Raw genomic sequence first — 18,508 nt, 5'->3', positions numbered from 1 at the left:
TAAAAAATCAGGAATCCAGAGATTTAGAATTGGATACACACACACTGTTTTCGTTAGAAATGTAAAGTCTTCACTGCGTCAGATGACTCAGATCTCAAGATAGTAAGAAAGAGATAGTCTAACACATTTCCAGATGGAATAACATCTTCACAAACGTTGGATGGAAAACGATACGGATCAACTATTTCAGATCGCAACACGAAACGCACGTGACTGAAACACTGAACGTCTGAACTGAAGAAACTTAAATTTCGTCTGCTCTGTCCCCAGTGGGGAAAAATCTCGTCTGCAATTTAATCAATTAAAATTTGTTCAATTTCAATCAACTGTAATTCAAGTAAAAGACAATCAGACGAATTATAATGAATAAATCAACGTGTATTCAACATCACTTCCTTTTTTTCCTTCCTTATTACATGCGAAAGAACAGTCAAAATGAATGCAACGTCGGCGGTGGCCTAACCGGCGTCCGCAATATTTCCCACAAGAAAAATCAATGTCCCGCGGCCAATAATAAGTATTACGACGTGTCAGGCGATACATTATGTAACAATAGACATGCTGGGTTTGGGGCTAGCTGCTGATTCAGAAAAAAAAGGATTTGATAATAATGAAACAAAAAACAACAGTTTTTCTTACATTTGAAAAGAGATAAATGTCTTTTTGAGGTTAGGCGTACAGTGAGAAAAGGAAAACAAAACCAAAGTTAAATCTGGTAAAAAGAAAACCATGAAAAGAGGGATTACATCGAAGAGACTAGAGGCAGAGTCTATAAGAGAGAACCGAGAGTAATAGCTTGTAACTAGCATGTAGCATCATTAAGAGCACATATGGGTTTCATGGTGGGTATAAAGAAACAGAACCGTAGAACACGGGCAAATTTGAAATCTCTGTTAATGTCTTTAAAGATCTCAATAAATTGTATCGGAAAACAACAAAACAAAAGTCGGCAAACGGCGTGTTCCACTCCGCCGAGTGACAAGTTTCGTTTCATCTTTTCCTCGAAAGAAATATTAGAATTTTGATATGGCCGGATTAGCGATGAATAACTTCTCAATTCCTGACATGGAAAAAAAAAACACACACGCACACACACAGCACAACCGAATTGATAAGGGCCCATTATCAGAATTTTGCAAATTTTCCTTTCACGTGTGTGCGGTTGAAGACGTACTAATATTAAAGCGCCGGCAGCATTGTGTTAGTTAATTTTCTCTTTTCTTACATTTACTTTTCTACCCCCAGAAACGCGACACGAATTTTTTTAAACGAAAATGTCTATCACCGTTATTTTTTTTGTTTACAAATTTCTCTCTCATTACCACGCCAAAAACAAACAAACAATACATTCGCGATCTGGGGAAATGGTAGATGGCCTCCACCTCTGATTTCGTTCCTTCTTTTTAAAGCGCAATGACAATAATTTCTTCTTCAAATTTTGGCAACATTTTCTTTGACGGTCGTCTTTAGATAAATATGAAGTCTCTTTCCCTCATTCAGTAATTTGTCAATTTTGTGGAGGGTAGCACCGGCATTGAACTTCCTTTCATCATCATCAAAGACATCGGATATAGCAACTTCTAAATCAAAAGGGGGAGTGGGAGTGAACAGGATAGAGAGGAAACTTGGGAGATTTGCAAAGGCGTGGTTTTTTGTTTTGTTTAAGTAGGCGGTGCCCCGTCCGGATAGCCGAGAACGAACTCGAGCGAATCGACGAACGTGTTGGCATCCATACAAGAGTTGTTACTTGGTACCAGGGAAGCGACGCCCAGAACCAGAAGCATCACGGCCTGAATGGGCAGCGCCGTGCGGATTACTCGTCCGAAGAAGCGATAACCGCGCTGCAATACGCTCGTGTCCACGGCAGCCGCAGCAGCAGCATTTCCACTTGATTCCTCCCGTTCCGGCGTTAGGGCTGAAGCAGTCGCAACAGCAAAACTGTACAAAAAACCAATCCATGAATAAATATGGTGATGAAAAAGGAAAATTTGTATAACTTAGCAACGCAGTGAGTGTGTCGTTTAAAAACCAATGAATGAAACATAACGAAGCATTGGTCCAATGAAATAATAAAAATAACTTGTGCCGTACTTGGAATGAACTGTGCTGGTAAATGTACGCTCGTCCATGGACGAGGCGCGGGGAACTCTCGGAGATGACGCCCGACTTGGTGACTGCACGATGATGTGAAAATTAAAAATGCGCCACACAATGAAATCAATTAAAATCATAAAATGCATGCTGAAACGTCACGTCTTAATTCGTGATGTGCCAATGTAAAAAGCGTGTAGAATTCAAACACTGACCTCATGTGATGGTAAAACAACGATGGAAGGGCGCGGTGACTTGCCAGGAGACGACATTCCGCTTAAGTTCAATCCGGATGGAGTGGACGGCGAGACGGAAGCTCCCCGGTTACGCAATGCTCCGTCCAGTAATTGCTTGTACTGAGCACAGATCTTTAGCAAGGAGGTCAAACGATCGTTCAAGACGGCCAATTTGGATCTGAGTTGCGCACTGTCCGCTTCAACCGACTGAGCGAAAACTTGGTCGGCAATTTCCCGCATAGACGTCACGCGTGGTTCAAATTGACTCAGTTGGGCGTATAAATCCTATGATTGATATCGAGAAAAATCACGTCAGTAAAATAAAGAAATCACATCACGATAACTTTTTAAGAGTTCTCTCTATTTCTGCCTTACCTGGAATTTCGTCAGCTGGGCCTTCAGCTGTTTAGTGCCCACGGTCAGGTCGATGGGTTCGGCGCCTTGGATATCCGTTTCCGTTCTTTCCAACCAAGTGACGAGGTCACGAATGGTACGGTGATATTCTTCGTTCTAAACGTTCAAAGGTGATGTCATTGCCAGAAATGTTATAATTAATAACCAACTTGACAATTACCTGCATGAGAGATGATTGAAGTCTGGCTTGGATGCGAGCTGCCGACTTGCACACAGCATCCCAACGGCTATTGGCCGCGGCCAATCGACTTCGAAGACGATCGGCAGCTCGCTGATCGGCGGTTACGGCGTGTTCAGCGACGTGGTTGACGACGATATTTAGCGACATGACAATGTTTTTGTGACTATCCAAGTCGAGTGACAGTTCCTGTAAAATTCCCAATGGTTCAATGACGCAAAATTCGACAGAGCATTTGATTGTGATGCGGACGTACTCGGAAGTCTTGGACGGTATCTTCCAGTTGTTCCATGTTAGTCGGAATGCGTTCGTGAGTACGGAATTGATTTTCTGCGTGCTCCAGCCATCTTTCCAGTCGCCAAAGATCCTGCTCTTGTTGAGCCCATGTTTTCCTGGAACACAGGGGACATGAAGTTGATTTCCCACCGACAGCAGTGGACGAGGAGCGTGGCGATGCTAGCGCATGCCCGCTAATTGACGGTCCCAAAACAGGGCTGGGTCCGCAAACATCACGAAGGATGGATTGGAAGACAAGAGAACAAGGAGGGCAGATTCCAGACGTGCACAAGAAGCAAAAGAAAAAGGAAAAAACCGAAATGGGGTCATCACAATGCTCGCGGTTTTTCTTTTTTAATCTATATTACTTCCTAGAAGCCTGGCACTAATTATTTATCACTTGATCTATAAATCTTTTTACATTGATAATTTTGATTTTCTATTGCAATTTCTATAATGACTGATAACCATCTGTTCAACTAATTATCAATTAAGATTTGAATAACAAATAAGGTTATTAGGCTCGTTAATTATTGTGATTAGAATTTGCAAATCAAATACACACCTTGCAGGTGCTACAGTGCTACTGTTGGTAATGTATTAGGAATTTGAGTGGTTTGACTAACAAATGTCAGGTTGCAACAACTTTGCGGTTGGCGGATGTGATTAATATGTGAATTCTGTCGCACTCAATGATTAATTTTGGCTTTCTCAGTGAGATTGTGATGTGCCCGTCGGTGGGAGGATAAAAGGGTTAGCTTGGAAAGATAAGTGATAAAGGCAATAAAAAGTTGTTTGCGTGTGAGAAAAGTTAAACGTAGAAAAGGAAGACTAAGCAGACACAAAAAGTTTACTTTAGGGTCAAGGTTTTTCACGCAAGCGCTCATGCCATTCAAAGATAAGGTAAAGAAAAAGGAATACGGTTTGTGAGCAAAATGAGAGAAAGGCAGGAAATAAAAAAGGCAGACCCCACATCCCGCATGCAATCGCCACACCACCACCCACAACAAAGTTAACGGTATGGTGGTCTTACCTTTCATCTCGCAAGTTGCGCTCCTTCGATTTGGCCAGCATTTCAAGCTGCTGGAATTCTTCTTGCAGGACCATCGTTTGTCGGGTCAGCGCTTCCAGTCGAGATTCGTTAGTCGGTGATTCAGTGACGAGGCGGTTACACAGATGTTGGGTTAAGTCATGTGACGACCGGCAGGTGGCAACCATTCGGGCCTAAAAACAATAAAAATGAAACGCGGGAGTTATTTTCAAATACAAATCAAAAATTCTAAAAAAAATAGCGGAAATTACGATTTCGTTGGCGGCGTCGGTGGACGGTTCAGTACTGATGGATGTTTTGATCGAGTGATCCAGACGAGCCAATCTTTGCCTCCACTCGTCAAGAGCCAATTCCAGGTGTCGTTGCGTGTCAGATTTGACGGAAACCGGAGGTGGAGTGGATCTCTGATACGGAGAAGAAACGACCGCCGTTTTCGCCACATCGGCGTAGGTGCGCTGTTTGGCTCCCGTCGCTGCTACTTGAGTCTCTTCGATAGGCTTAGATGGTGGGACTTTTGAAGGAGACGCAGCTCTGGCAGTTTCAACGGAAACGGAAAGCTTCCGACCGTCCGGAGCCGATAAACTGATGGCACTATCGTCGAGAATAGACGGAACTGCTCCTTGGAGAGCTTCTTTTTCCATCGGGTAGCTGTATATTCCGGAGTCGGAGAGACTAATATTTTCGGCGCCCAATATTATGCTGGCCGCAACAGCTGATAATTGCTGCTGGTCTTGTTCTTTTTGAGCCAGTCGAACTTGCATCTGGGCCATCTTCAGCAAGACTTCATCCTCGGTTTGCAGGTACTCTTCCAGTTGTGGTTGCATATCAACTGTTCCTTGCTTAATGAGAGCACGGCCTAGTTCTCTTATTTCGGCTCTCGCATTCTCCAAAACTTGCAAATCTTCCGATAATTGCCTCAGAACTTCTACGGCATCAGTCTCTCCAGTCAGGGCATTGTTCTCGATCTGTTGCACCTGAACTTCACAGTGTGAACACCAAACCAAAAGTCGGTCTCGCAGTCCCTGTTAAATAAATTTGATAGTTCGGTTAAAATCAAATATTTGAATTTCAAATAAAACTAGTTTTCCATTTATTACCTGCCAGTGATGAATCAATGAGGATGCATCTCTAACGGCATGAAGGAGGGAGGAAAGTCGATCAGATTGATCTCTCCATCGGGCGTTTAGACGGGCAACAATTTGCTGCAATTCACCGGCAGCGTCAACTCGCCCGTCCCGAGCCAAGATACAGTATCGTTCATTGAGTTGGTCAAGCTTCTGGCGCGTTACCGGAGCATGAAGTTCCTGGATAAGGTTCTCTAAAAGAGCACTCAACTGTTCCACTTCCTGGATAGATGTGGCTCCACTAGTGTCGCTGGGTGTTGCTTGTTCGATACATGACATAGTCTGATCCAATTGCCCGTGCAATTCGAGGACGGCCGACCAGTCGGGCCACAATGATTCCAAGAGTGCAGATCTTTCACTGGCTAGTTGACAAATGGATTTCCAACGTCGCTGTAGAGATTGCGTGGCGCACTGTACCGCATCTAGATCCGTACCCAGCCATCCGTGCAATAAGGTGTAATTGGCAGTGAAGGTATTGCACAGATTCAGGACGGACGCAACAATAGATCTCTTTTGTTCAATTGAATTCTCCAGATCACGATGCTCGGCGACCCGGCTCTCGACGGCCGATTGATTGCAAGCCAAAATAGTCAGCGGGGCGTTGATGGTAGCTTCAGCTTGACCCAGCCAGACGGCCAATTCGGCTAGACTGTTGTTGAGTTCGTCCAAATCTGTAGGGAGCTGTCGCAGTCGCTGCAACTCTTGATTCCATGTTTCCATCAATTTCCGCCAGATCTCCTCCACGTTGGCAACTTTGCTCAGAATCTCGTCTCTTCGTTCTTGGTTACTGCAGACGAGACTCAATTCCCGGCCTTGGTCGACCAACCAGCGCTGTTCGCATTCTTTTGCCGATAACTCATCCCGCAAGGGACCAGAAAGTCGCTGCACCATATCGTCCACTAACGCTCGCTGCTTGTGCAACAAACGCTGTTCCATGGTTGATGCCCAGCTGATGAAGCGAGCATATCGCATTTCAAAGACTTTGGGCCAGTCTTGGTGTTCCTCCAGCATTTGGATCAATGAATTCAGGCGATCTTCCGTTTCTGAACGTCGGATTTGAAGAGCTGCGAGACGCTGCCAAATGCGTTTGGCGTCGGGAATGTTGACACACGAACGGATTTCTCCAGCAACGACTTCTTGCTTTTCAACGTCGGAAGATAGGGTTTGTACCATAAGCAATTGTTCCTGGGGGAAAAGCAGAATGTTTAATTAAAATGTTTTGGCACAAGAGGAATTAATTTGCAACAACAGGATATTTACTCTATAGTGCTGAAGAAGTTCCGCAGCAGCTTCAGGAGAAGTTGGAAGTTCGTTGTCGGCTACCAAATCAGTTTGGACTGACTGCAGTTGTTGGCGGATGCCTTCTACTCCCTTTTCCAGGTTTTGGTATAGGCGGGCCACTCGCTGCAGGAAATCACGCCACGTACAAAGTCCAGCTTCGAGGTCCGTTAAACGAGCGGCAGCTGATTTCAAATCCGCACGAACGGTAGAGGCACTTTCTTCATCGCCGAGCTTTTCCAGCAATTGACGGGCAGCTCTGTCGAGCTCGGCCTGGATCCTTTGTCCCTGGCCGATCTTATCCAATAAAACTTCGACTCGATGCAGTGCTGTCGGTAGGCCATGTTCTTGGATTTGGCGCAGGACGAGGTGCTTGCGCTCTCGTTCGGCAGCGTCCAGCCACGTCAAAAGTTTTGATAACGACGAACGATACTGTTCCCATGCCAAAGCTCTGTCACTCAGGGCCGCATGGCGTAGGCGAATGCGTGTTAAGACAGCCTGGTGCAAACCCTGGAGATTGCACGCAACTTTCGGCTCAATGACTTCTTCCGTGGGTTCAGCCCCTTGGACTTCTCGTGCCTCGTTGCTTGATTGAGTCGATTGGAAGACCGAATGATGACGAATCAGCAAGTTCTCGTGCAGCTGTTTTAAAAGATGTTAACAAAAGAGATTAAGAACGACTCGACATCATCGATCCTGATTATGTTGTTCGACTTAGATTTTACCTCGCACAAATCACGATCCTCGCAGGTGGACAGGTATTGATCGGGTAGCGAGCGGCTGAGGTATTTCTCAGCTTGATCAAGATGGTCCCGCCACACTTGTGCAGTAGCCGACTCATCGCAGCGATCCTGTAACTTATTCAATAGCCTCTCGTATTCTGAAAAAGTCTTTTGGAAAATGATTTCCCATTGCTGTAAAGGGGACGAAAAAGAAACGCATTAAGGCCCGAGTCTATTTTCACATCAATAATTGAAAGGTTTTACTTGTAAAGTAGTTTGAATGGTTGAGGTCGTGGCGCAAAGGGCAGCCTGCGGCCGAATTTCCACGGTAACGGGCAATTGTTCGCTAATTGGCGCGCTGTTTAGTTGCTGCTCGGTGGGGCTCAGTTGGAGCAATTGATCCCGCAAAACAACCAACTGGTCCTCGATGCGCTCACCAGCCGCGTCCTCTTCCACGGTGCATAACGTCTGCGGTCGCCAGATAAAAACCCAAATGGCGAAAAATAAATCAATCGTGTACTAAATCGAATGAGCTTTTCCCAATTAGTTTACCTGTCGTGCGGTGTTGATGAGCTTTTCCGCCGAGAGGATTGTGCCGTTGCAATTACTGACGGCGCTGCTTTGTCTCTCGGCGATATCGGCCAGCACGCTCATGGACTGCTGAAGTAACTGTAATTGCTGGGCGACGTGTTCGGCTGTTGATGCCAAACTGACGGGCATACTAGCCGAAGTGGCATCCGCACCCACCACCGAGATGGAATTGTCCATAATGACGGGACTCATGGCGATAGCGCGACCCAGTTCACTGGCCGCCAATCTGCCACGTTCAAGACGTTCTTGCTGCACTAAAAGTTCCTCTCCGATAGCCTAAATCAATAAATAGGATCAAAAGATTTTTTTGTTTTAATACTCAACACACGGAGCTATTCACAATCGATTGGTCTCGATTTCCCGTCGAAAAAAAAATTGGTAGACTCGACCGCAATGTCAGTAACGTGAGCTTTTTAGAAAGTCTGAATTGCGAGTGTGTCCTCGTTGCATTGCGCGCACACACACAGTCTATTTAAAGGCGTCGAGTCTTCTTCCCGTCACATTTTTCACAAACACCGATTTAAAAAAAAAAGGGGGGCAGAAAACAGAAGGCTCGGGTGATTTCAAATGAATGAATGTGACAAATATCGCAAGCCGTCAATCTTGTTGATTACGAGGCATCGCAGTCTGCCATACAAAATCGTGCGAACATGTAAGGTGAAACTGTCGTGGAAATTTTACCTCGAGGCGAAAAAACAAAAGACAAATATAAAACCGCCGAGACAGTGTGCGTTATGGTGTGGATTCACGTCAAGCACGAATCAGTCTGTCACGTGCAGTTCAATTTCGGTGAGGCGGGTTCGCGTGTCAATTGTCAAAAGTCGTCACGACACTCAATGACTGAACGCAGTCAGCAGCACACGGCGGCAGCACAAATAAATCGTGTATCTGTCCACGAATATCGAGGACGACAAACAATCGTGTGAATTAAAAACAGCAACGGCGCCATGAGATAAGACGAGAAGAATTTCCAAAATGCGTATGAATGTAAAAAAAAAGAAACATCTCCTTTTATCATTAAGGTCGACTGGTGACATCAGTTTCCTTTATCAAGGTACGGTCCTTAATCCCCCCCAAAGACTCAAAACAATCCAACCATAATGCACTTTGCTCCATAACGAGGCACACACGAAAGGGGTCAGGAGTAGTAGGAAAAAGAGGATAATAATAATCACACAACACGGTGAAGGGATTTGTACGCGGAAAGAATGGGCCACCTTAATGAGGTATCGTCTTGGAAACCGGAAGGGATGCGAAGGCCTGAGGCAATTCAATCGGTACCCCAACAGAATAAGATGACGTGGTCTCACCATCACTAGGAATCGATAACGACTACCAAGAATTCTTCTCGAAAAATGAACGGTAGAGGAGACTAAAGCCAGCCCACGGATACGTCTTGCATCAGTAATAGTTGTTAACTTTCACTGGTCGAGTAAAATGGCTTTTTGTGGTTTTCACCGTATTCACCCTTGATCATGTTCTTCTTGGACAATAAACATACGAAAAAAAAAAAGAAACGGAAAGTTGCATACCTGGATTTGTGCCAAGGTTTCGTCCTCCTCGCCAGGTGTGACGCTGTGTTGGGTCCACTCTAACTTAAGCAAACACCATTGTTGAATATCGTCGAGTTCGGCTTCGATGCCCATCCAGTCGGCGGCCGCATGTCCGTAACAATTAGACAGACGATCCAAAGATGATTCCAACTCTGTCCACTGCACTCCCACGTCAGCTGCCCGTTCGCCGGCTAGCGGTTCAAACGGTTCGGCCAACAATCCAACTTGGCTCACTAGATGTTGGTTGGTCGTCAATTCCTCGTGTATCGTCTAGAAAATAACAAACAAACCGAAAATTGATGAGCTTCTCTCCCACGGGTTGGAAAAACCAAACACACACACGCACACACATATAATTTGGGTGTAAAAAGAAAAAAGAACTCGGCAGAGAGTGTCGAATGGACCTCCTCGCAGTTGTGTTTACATTCGTCTGCCGTAGCCCGATGATGCTGCGTCGACTGCTAAAATGGGGAAACAGCTGATCGACTCGAGATGAAAAAAGAGGGTGTGGGGTCTTCTATTGACTACCCACTCGCAACAGGACCTCTTTGGCTGAGTTTGCGCACAAGACTCAAGGGAAAATGAAAATGCAGACGAGTTATTAAAACATGACGATCCCTGTCTGTAGAAAGTTTTGAACGATTGCCAGAATGTTGTATTCAATGAATTCCTTTTCACGGTTGGCTGATAAAAGAGATGGAATTGTCGTTATCTCGACTCGACTTTTTTCTTCTTTTTCTTTCTATTTTTATTTGATAAAGGATTGTACTAACTCATGTTCGCCTGCTGTGGTTTATTGATTAGTTTGCATACAACACTCGAGGCTTTTCACGCTTTCTCCCCCTACAACGGCGTCCACAAGTAACACAATACGAGGAAAAAATGACGCAATCTGAACTGAACGGAAATGGGTGAGGTCGAATGCAGGACACCGGCTACAAATGTAAATAGATACTTTTATCAAACGCTGTTCAACGACGATTAAATGTTTTTGTTTTGACTTTCTTTCGCCCTTGTGTCTAACTTGTACCTCACGACGCCAATGCATAAATCTGAATAATCCCACGATTGTGAACGTACGATAACTTTTGACTAGCTTTGCCTAATGATATACGACAGAGAAAAAGGCCAGACAAAAAGGAAATTCTTCAAATAATTTCAAACGACCTTCCTCCTTCGCAATCCCCCTTGAGCCACATGCCATTCGACACCAACAAGAGTTAAAAGCTGCTGCACAAGTTTAGGGGGGAAAGGCCTGCGACTTATTCAAACCCAACGAACGTTGTAACTACGACGGCTTGAATCAATAGCTTAACATGTCAAGAAAGAACGTAATTTTTTACCCCTTTTTAACGTCGTTTCGGAGGGAAAACGGCCAGCTGTTGCTATTTCCGTCAGCTGACGAAATTTTCTTTTTAGAAATGTATATACAACGCGTGACTAACCCAACTCTTGTTTCTTCTCCTCCCGGAACTCGTCCTTTCTGGCAACACTCGGCACAACACGTAGCGATGAAAATGGCACTTTGCCTTCTTTTTTCAGACTCTAAGAATGTGAAATGACGTCGGTGGGGAAAAAACATGGACTTTTTTGGTAACGTTACGAACACCTAGCCCTCGTTCATGCAACTGAACGTATGCCGGCGTCGGCCATTACTGTTAAGCAGACGACGTGAATCACCACCATCCATCAAAAAGGCAAGCCAGCAGACGCTTTTTGAGTTTTTGCCGCGAAAATAACATGTTGGTGCCGGGGGCGCCAAAACTCAGTGGGAGGCGGGTCGGGAGGGAGTAGTACCACCCCAGCAAGGACAAACAACAATCACAACGATGTAAACAGGTTCCACGTTGCGTGGCGGTATTTTTTTTTTCTTTTCTAACCAATGGATAAAACGTGACTTACCTCTATCGATTGCTTAGCGGAGAGAAGGCGCTGTAGATCAGCAGAGCCTTTAATTGTGGCCATGTTACGTGCATATTTGAGCCGCTTGATGAGACACAGTACGCGGTTCACTGAATCCTCGAATAATTTCCAACGTTCCAGTCGCTCGGCCACGGAGACCCGTGTAAGTTGCAATAGATCACGAGACCGTTGTCGTGACTGGTCCAGCTGCAGGATCGACTCGACGAAGCTGTTTTCGTCTACGGCGGCTGTCACGCCATCTTTCGGGCAAACTTCCAAGTGTCGTTGTAACTTGCCCGCCTCGACGTCAATCGACTGAAGCTCACGTTCGCTTTCCTGAAAATTCGACACCAAAAATATACACCATGTACACCACCAACCAGACGTTAACGAATGGGCGGATCTCGAGGATGCTTGAAATTTCAAACAATGCACACATACCTCGCACAGCTGGGCTGCTTGAGCCAGCCACAAGGGATCTCTATAAATAGACGCTTTTTGCAGGCAGATGAAGACCTCCTGGAGACGCCGGGAGGTGACGCTGTACAAGCGCTGGAAAGATATCATCCACTGGTGAACTTGGCGTAATTTTTCCAAACGCAGATGAATAGCGTTCGTCATCTCCTTGGTTCTTCTGGCCAAAACTCCCAAATGTTCCGCACGGTCAGCCGCCAGATGCGGGTTCGACGCCCCAAGAGCGGATATCTCTTTCAGTTGCCACTCGGTGAAATTGTACAAAGCCTACACACAGTCGAAAGTTCAAGCGAGTTAGAATTAGAGTTGATTTGACAGTTGCATCTTTCTTCGTACTTGTAATTCCTTCCGGCGGGTTGTGGTTTCTTCCGGACTTCCGTACTTGACGGGAAGTTGGTCCAGCGCACTTTGAATGCGAGCGTGCGAACACTCGATGCAAATGAGGCGGTCGTCTAGCGGAACGTCCGCTTGCTGGGCTAGTCCTTGCAGCAAAGCTTTCTCGACAGCTTGCAACTCACGGTCAAGTTGAATCCATGACTCGTCAATTTGCAAACAGAAGCGGCGGCTTTCATCTTCGTCTAGGATGGAGACAAATGCGACGGCTCTGTCCAACTGCGTTTTGGCTTGCTCCCACTCTTGTTGCTTTTCTTCAGCTTCAGCCCTTACCACCTAAAATAAAATACAAACGAATACAAATAAACTATCAAAATTGGTAATTCGATTAGAAAATATAAATTTAAAAATATACCCAATATTGCAGGCAGTCTTCGTGGCTCAATCTTCCTCGCTCAGCTTTATTCACTAGCATCTGTAGTTGGACAGTCGCCTCTTTGAGCCAAGGATCAATGTGCGATGCGAATTTTTGGAATTGATTCCAGTGATCGGCGGCTAGCAATAATCGTCGATAAGCGGATCTAGTATCGTTGATCATTTCTTGCAATTGCATAATTCTTTCTTGAAATTTTGTCTCCAATCCGGGGTCGGAGAACAAACAGTCTAAATTTCTGGTCGATTCAATCAACTGAGCTGCCACCGATCGATGATGTTCCATCGACTCCATAACGTCCTTGATAATTTTAAATAATTAATTTAAACCAATACAAAATATGAGTAAATTCAGTAGTACCTTGAGAGATTCAGCCAGTTCAATGAATGCTTCGCTGCTGACATTTGACGTGTCAGGTATTTGAAGCTGTCGGAACCATTCGTCCTCTTGGTTCCACTGCAGTTCCAAATGATTCCAAGATGCCAGACTCATTTCCACAATCTCCTGTCGGTTGACAGCCCGATCCAATATCGCTCCGGCATGAATGACAAGCTCCGCATGAAGCTCTTGGCAGAGTGAACGAGTGTCTCGGTCGAGATGAGGTTCGAGTGTGTCTAGGACCTGCAGGAAGTGGCTAAGGCAGAATAGGAATCGTTGTCGTTTCTCCAGTTCTTGCGAAGCTTCTGGTAGATTTCGGGCCGCCAATTTGCTGTCGGACAGCGCTTCAGAGAGCCGGACGATTTCGGCGAATTCTTGCAGTGTTTGCCGGTATTCGGCCGTCAGGGCAGCTTTGTGTAATACGACGTTACGTTCGTCCCGTACAGCCTCTTCAATGATTTTGATGGTATCCAACAGGGCATAAGCGCTCTCTGGCATTTGATAGAAAGGAGTTTCCTTCACCAAATCGTGTCCGGAATGAAGTAACTGGGTCACACCTTCAAGACGCTCCTGTACTGCCGTTTCGATATCTTCAAGCTGGACAAGTTTTTCTTGACTGGTCAGTGTCTCAGCTGATTGCAACTGTTTCAGTTGATTCATGAGGTCTTTAATGCGGTCTTCTTCGCTGCTAATCAGGTCCAAATATTCCGACCACTGCCGCCGGATGTGTTCGATTTCCCCTTCACTTCGTTTCGTCACTTCGCTAACCGACTGCATTTGTTGCTTGAGCGATTTGACGCACTTGTGCAACAAAACTTTGGTTTCTTCGTTGACCACTTCGACGGCCATTTCTGTGATTTCTTCCAAGGTGTTGAGAGTCTCTTCAACGACGCGAACTTCCTCGCAAAGGCTTTGAATTTGTTCGGTTCGCCGCTCCATGCTCTTCGTCTGCTTGATGGTGTAGACTCGGTACTCGATTGTCTCCAACCATTCGGTGACTGTTCGGACGATGGTGATGACAATCCGTTGAATAACAACCACTTCTCTGCGCTGAACAGCTGTCTTGAGCGCAGCCAAGTTATCGTTAAGTTTCACTTTACGCTCTTCAACAGATTCATCCACAGTGACTTGGGTCGTCGTCGCCAAGTAGCGGACGCTGGAAGTCTGTGTCGAAGAGTTGGCACCTTGTCTCAACTGATCCGATAGCCGATTGACAAGTAGATCTTGAATCTCCTGCCATTCGGTGTTGAGCTCCAATTGTTGGGCTTCTTCTTGGCCCATCGCCACTCGATCCGAGACTAATCGAGCAACTTTTTCCATTAGCTGGCTGTCGTCTATAGGAGGTCCGGTGGTGTTTTCACCCAACGTCGGAGCCACCAATTCCCGATGTTCGGTTAGCGTGTTCCATTCGTCGCCTTTTTCTTTTGTTGATTCTTCTTCTTGTGATTGCGAACGTTCCAGCACGGCACCGACGTCTTTTTCGTCGTCTTCAATCAGCGTTTCAATGTTGGACAACTGTTCAACGATACCGGGAAGGGCTTCCAAGATTTTCTCGCCCATTTCTATAATTTTCTCAGAGTCAATTGTGGGAGATACAGAAACAAGTTCCTCTTCGTCCATTGTACCGGATGTTTCGTCTGGTGGGAATTCAATTGACGGTGTCTCAGCCACTTGTTGCACTTCGTTCACAGTCAAATCTCCGACGTCGTCTTTCACGGATTCAATCGATAATGTTTCAACGAACTGTTGATCTTCGTTGGGGGGCTCGTAGCCTACTCTGATGATAGTCACGTTAGTCGACGATTCCGTTTTAACTGATTTTGAGATTGTCTCTTGAAGCACATCCGAATCGGATGGAACGATCAATTCTTCAACAGTTTTAGCCAACTGATTTTCTGGTGTAGTCGACAAAACGACTTCGTCCAATTGTGGTTCAGTTTCATTCGGTGCCAGTTCAGTAACTTCGCCTTTTTCAACAATTTCAAAAGGTTCTTCTGTTGTTTTCTCTTTTCTTTCTGGAGAGCCGACCACCCACCAGCCGCTTTCGTCTTCACTTGAAGAAGATTCTTGGTCGTTTTCAGATGATGAACTTGGGTCTGTCGGTGAAGTTTGGATCACATTTTCATGGATCATGCTCTCCAGCGATGGATGAGATTCCACTGCCTTAAGGACTTCGTCGACCAACTGTTGACTGAGCTGCTTTGCCAATTCAATCGGCATTTTTTCTTCGGAAGCAACAACTTTTTCCGTTTCAAAATCCTTGTTAACAGCCACGTCACTTGGTTCTAGAATTTGTTGTAAAATTTCTTCGACGACAATAAATTCTTCTTCAGCTTCGATTGGAACCGGCGCTATTTCTTCTACTTCATCTTCAGAGCTGCTTTCTTTAGTTTCAGGTAATTGAACGGTTTCTTCAATTTTACCACTAGTTTCTTGGCAACTTTCAATTGTTGTTTGGCAGCTTACTTCTTTTTCTGCTTCAATTTCTTCAACAGCTGCTACTTCGGAAGACATTGTTTCTTGGGTTGGCGTGTCTCTAGAGGTATCAGGCGTGTCCGTCACTGGAGAAATGGAAGCTTCAAGATCTTCAATGGGTTCACCTAAAACCGATTCGAGATGAGTAGTGTCGGTAGAAGTTGATGAATCAGAAGCGGCAGAGGAAGGCCTTTCATCCTTAAAGTATTCGTCAAATTGGCGTTCATCGTCAGGTGAGACGTTCCAGTCCATATTGTCAACCTCAGACTCGCTTTCGTCTCCTAATGAGGACGGTATGGAACCGGGCGATGCTTTAACCATTTTTGCATTTTCTTCAGAGACATTTGACTGTTTAAGTTCAACTTTTGTTTGGCTTTCAGGCTCAGTAGATGCTTGAATTTGTTGAGCAGAAACTGGTGTTTCCTCCGCTTTGGTTTCACATTCCGGATCTGTTTTGGGAACAATTTCAGGAAGTTCGAGTTGTTGCAGGATCTGTCCTTCGAGATATTGCAGGATCTGTACCTCTAGTGGTTCCTCGCATGGTTCTTTGCAGATTTCGGGTGTAGGCTCAATCGGAGAATCGATAACCAATTTAATTGTTTCTGTTTGGCATTCAGCAGAATCGGGACTTTTTTCCAACTCTGTTGCGGATTCTTGTTTCGATTCCGTGTTCAGCTCGGCTATTTGTTTTTCTTGAGGATCAGCTACAGTTTTCTCTTGATTGACTTCTTCAAGTAAAAGTTGTTCTTCACGTTCAACAGCAGGCTCGTTGCGCACATCAACATCAAGTTCTATTGTAGACTCTACTTTGGGCTCATCTTGTACCTCAGTTAGAACTTGGGAAATGATCTCCGATTCTTGGAGTCCATCTGTAACTTCCGGCTGGCTTTGCGGTGCTTCTTCTGTAATTGGAGATTCTGTCTCGACTCTTGGTTGCGCTTCATCTGCTACTACAAGCTCACCACTTGTCTCCTTAACAGCCTCGGGGACTTTAGCGAGTTCTTCATAGAAAGTCTCCACGGTATCCTCTGGTACCTGAGTTACTATTTCAGGTTCGATTTTATTTTCAATTTCTTTGAATTCTCCTTTAAGTTCAGGTTCGGCTGGTTGTACTGCTTCCGTGGTAGGCTCGCTACTTGTTTGGTTATCCGGTTCTTTAATGAGACCTTCTTCCAATACTTCTGCGGGTTGCTGTTGTACCTCAATTACCATCTGGAAAGTGACTTCCTCGTTCGATTGTTGGAACTCGTCCGTAAGTTCAGGTTCGACTTGCGGTGTTTGCTCAGATTCTTTTTCATCGAGGATATTGCTGGGTTCATCACTTACTTTTACTTCCATCTGAGTTTCAACAGAGTCAATTTCAGTACTCTCGTCGTGTTCCGGTTCCTCTTCCTGCTCATGAAGTGTCTCAAAGACTGTGCGCGATTGGCTCTGAGGCGTCACGTCCTCGTTTGGACTAAAAACTTCTATGACTTTTTGTGAGCTCTCCGGCTGTTCAGTGATTTGGTGATCATCGAGAACCTCGTGAATTTCAATGAATTGGTCCATCGGCGGGCCCGAACTTGAGGCTTCTCGGTCGTCATATTGATCTGTTATGTCAGTAATCTCGACAGTGCCTTTATCATCTTTTTGAACGTGTTGCTCATCCTGATAGTTGGGCTCCTCGACGATACCGAAAGGCGAGGGTATCCGGAAGTACCCGCGTTTGGGAGGGATCAATTTCGTCTCAACAGCCAATGGAACCGTTCCACCGGCTGGTTCTTCTTCTACTTGTTCCTCCACAGATATCTCCCTGCCATTTTGCAGGACAGTTCGTCGAATGACTCGAATGGTCTTTTGCACGACGGACTGCGTGACTAACTTGTCATCGTCCTTATTTATCGGGCATTCGTCAGCCGTTACTGATATGGGTTCGATAGGATCATTTAGAAGTACTTGGCGGGCAGAAGTCGCGTTTGGCGTGTCATCAGCAATGACGGCCGTATCATCTTGTAGGGGGTCGGGACTGGGAATAATGTCGACACAGACTTCTTTCTCCTCAAGCTCGACCAGACATGCCTGAAAGTGGACGATGGAAATGTTTGCTTTACACTTTGCTGTGCAACGCCCGTCGATCGAGAAGAAGTACGACAAATGAAAATGAGAGAGGCAGAATAAAGAATGAGAAGAGAAATGAGAAATAAAAAAGCCCCAAATGACACCAACACCACATTTGTGAAATTTCAGACATATGCCGACAGTTGTGTTGTATTGCCACTACACATCCCACAGCAGGCTGTCATGACTAATCTAGAGCAAAGTGGCCAACGATTGGCTTGTGACAGACAGGTAAGAGTGAACGAGAAGATGACCACCACCAACAACAGCATCATTAAGCAGGCGATTTTGTACTCTTGTCGAGGTCCACTGTGATGGTAGACGACCATGACGAGTCATACCTGCAGGAGAAGCAGTCGGTTGTGCAACTGGGCGCCTGCCTCTGCAAAGCTACGTTGCAGAACGCACAAATGATCGTAGAGCTGCGTCGCCAGTGGTTCCGTCTCGGCCACCGAGTGCTGCAGCGTTCCGCACCGTTTCATCAAATCCTCCAGCTGCTCGTTGCGCTTCGTTATATCCTGTTCCAATCGCTGATCAACGTCACATTTTATTATCCGTAATACAGCATTCCAGGAATTGTTTCAATTTAATTTTTAATTAAAAAAAAAGATACCTTGCTCGAATCCATTTCTTTCAGGACGGCACTGACCGAGGTGAATTTGGGTAATTCTGCCCTCAATTGGCCATGAGTAGAGCTGACCCAGTCATCGAGATCTGAAAGAAGTGCCTGATATCTTTGGAGGTCATCATTTTCATTGCTTTTAACTTCAATAACGTCCTGTTTGGGGGCATCATTTTCACTGCTTTTAGGTTCGGCAACATCCTGTTTGGGGGCATCATTTTCATTGCTTTGCGCTTCAGCCATATCCTGTAAAATAAATATTTAATAAATAGTCCCTGCA

At 45.4% G+C, this 18,508-nt stretch overlaps 1 protein-coding gene across 8 annotated transcripts in view; it reads right to left on the bottom strand.

Annotated features, from left to right (window-relative positions):
* Window positions 1–357: 357 nt before the first annotated feature.
* LOC124194749 (nesprin-1-like) overlaps window positions 358–18,508 on the bottom strand; it is an 80,671-nt gene continuing 62,520 nt past the window's right edge. For 7 of the 8 annotated variants that reach the window (XM_046589081.1, XM_046589082.1, XM_046589084.1 and 4 more), the window contains 21 exons: window positions 18,220–18,474; window positions 17,948–18,136; window positions 13,017–17,567; window positions 12,639–12,956; window positions 12,227–12,559; window positions 11,858–12,157; window positions 11,417–11,752; window positions 9,494–9,784; window positions 7,923–8,237; window positions 7,635–7,838; window positions 7,374–7,562; window positions 6,631–7,290; window positions 5,344–6,555; window positions 4,498–5,268; window positions 4,229–4,419; window positions 3,176–3,413; window positions 2,902–3,108; window positions 2,703–2,837; window positions 2,307–2,612; window positions 2,092–2,174; window positions 358–1,938 (listed from right to left, as the gene is read on the bottom strand). In XM_046589081.1, coding sequence (XP_046445037.1) covers window positions 1,662–1,938; window positions 2,092–2,174; window positions 2,307–2,612; window positions 2,703–2,837; window positions 2,902–3,108; window positions 3,176–3,413; window positions 4,229–4,419; window positions 4,498–5,268; window positions 5,344–6,555; window positions 6,631–7,290; window positions 7,374–7,562; window positions 7,635–7,838; window positions 7,923–8,237; window positions 9,494–9,784; window positions 11,417–11,752; window positions 11,858–12,157; window positions 12,227–12,559; window positions 12,639–12,956; window positions 13,017–17,567; window positions 17,948–18,136; window positions 18,220–18,474 — 11,361 coding nt within the window. In that variant the 3' untranslated portion in view covers window positions 358–1,661. The remainder of the gene's footprint in view (window positions 1,939–2,091; window positions 2,175–2,306; window positions 2,613–2,702; window positions 2,838–2,901; window positions 3,109–3,175; window positions 3,414–4,228; window positions 4,420–4,497; window positions 5,269–5,343; window positions 6,556–6,630; window positions 7,291–7,373; window positions 7,563–7,634; window positions 7,839–7,922; window positions 8,238–9,493; window positions 9,785–11,416; window positions 11,753–11,857; window positions 12,158–12,226; window positions 12,560–12,638; window positions 12,957–13,016; window positions 17,568–17,947; window positions 18,137–18,219; window positions 18,475–18,508) is intronic. The other variant, XM_046589080.1, reaches the window with a different exon arrangement.

The sequence above is a fragment of the Daphnia pulex genome, chromosome 5, assembly GCF_021134715.1.
Source record: "Daphnia pulex isolate KAP4 chromosome 5, ASM2113471v1".
In the NCBI taxonomy this organism is placed as follows: domain Eukaryota; kingdom Metazoa; phylum Arthropoda; class Branchiopoda; order Diplostraca; family Daphniidae; genus Daphnia; species Daphnia pulex.
This window is presented reverse-complemented; position numbering and strand designations above follow the sequence as displayed.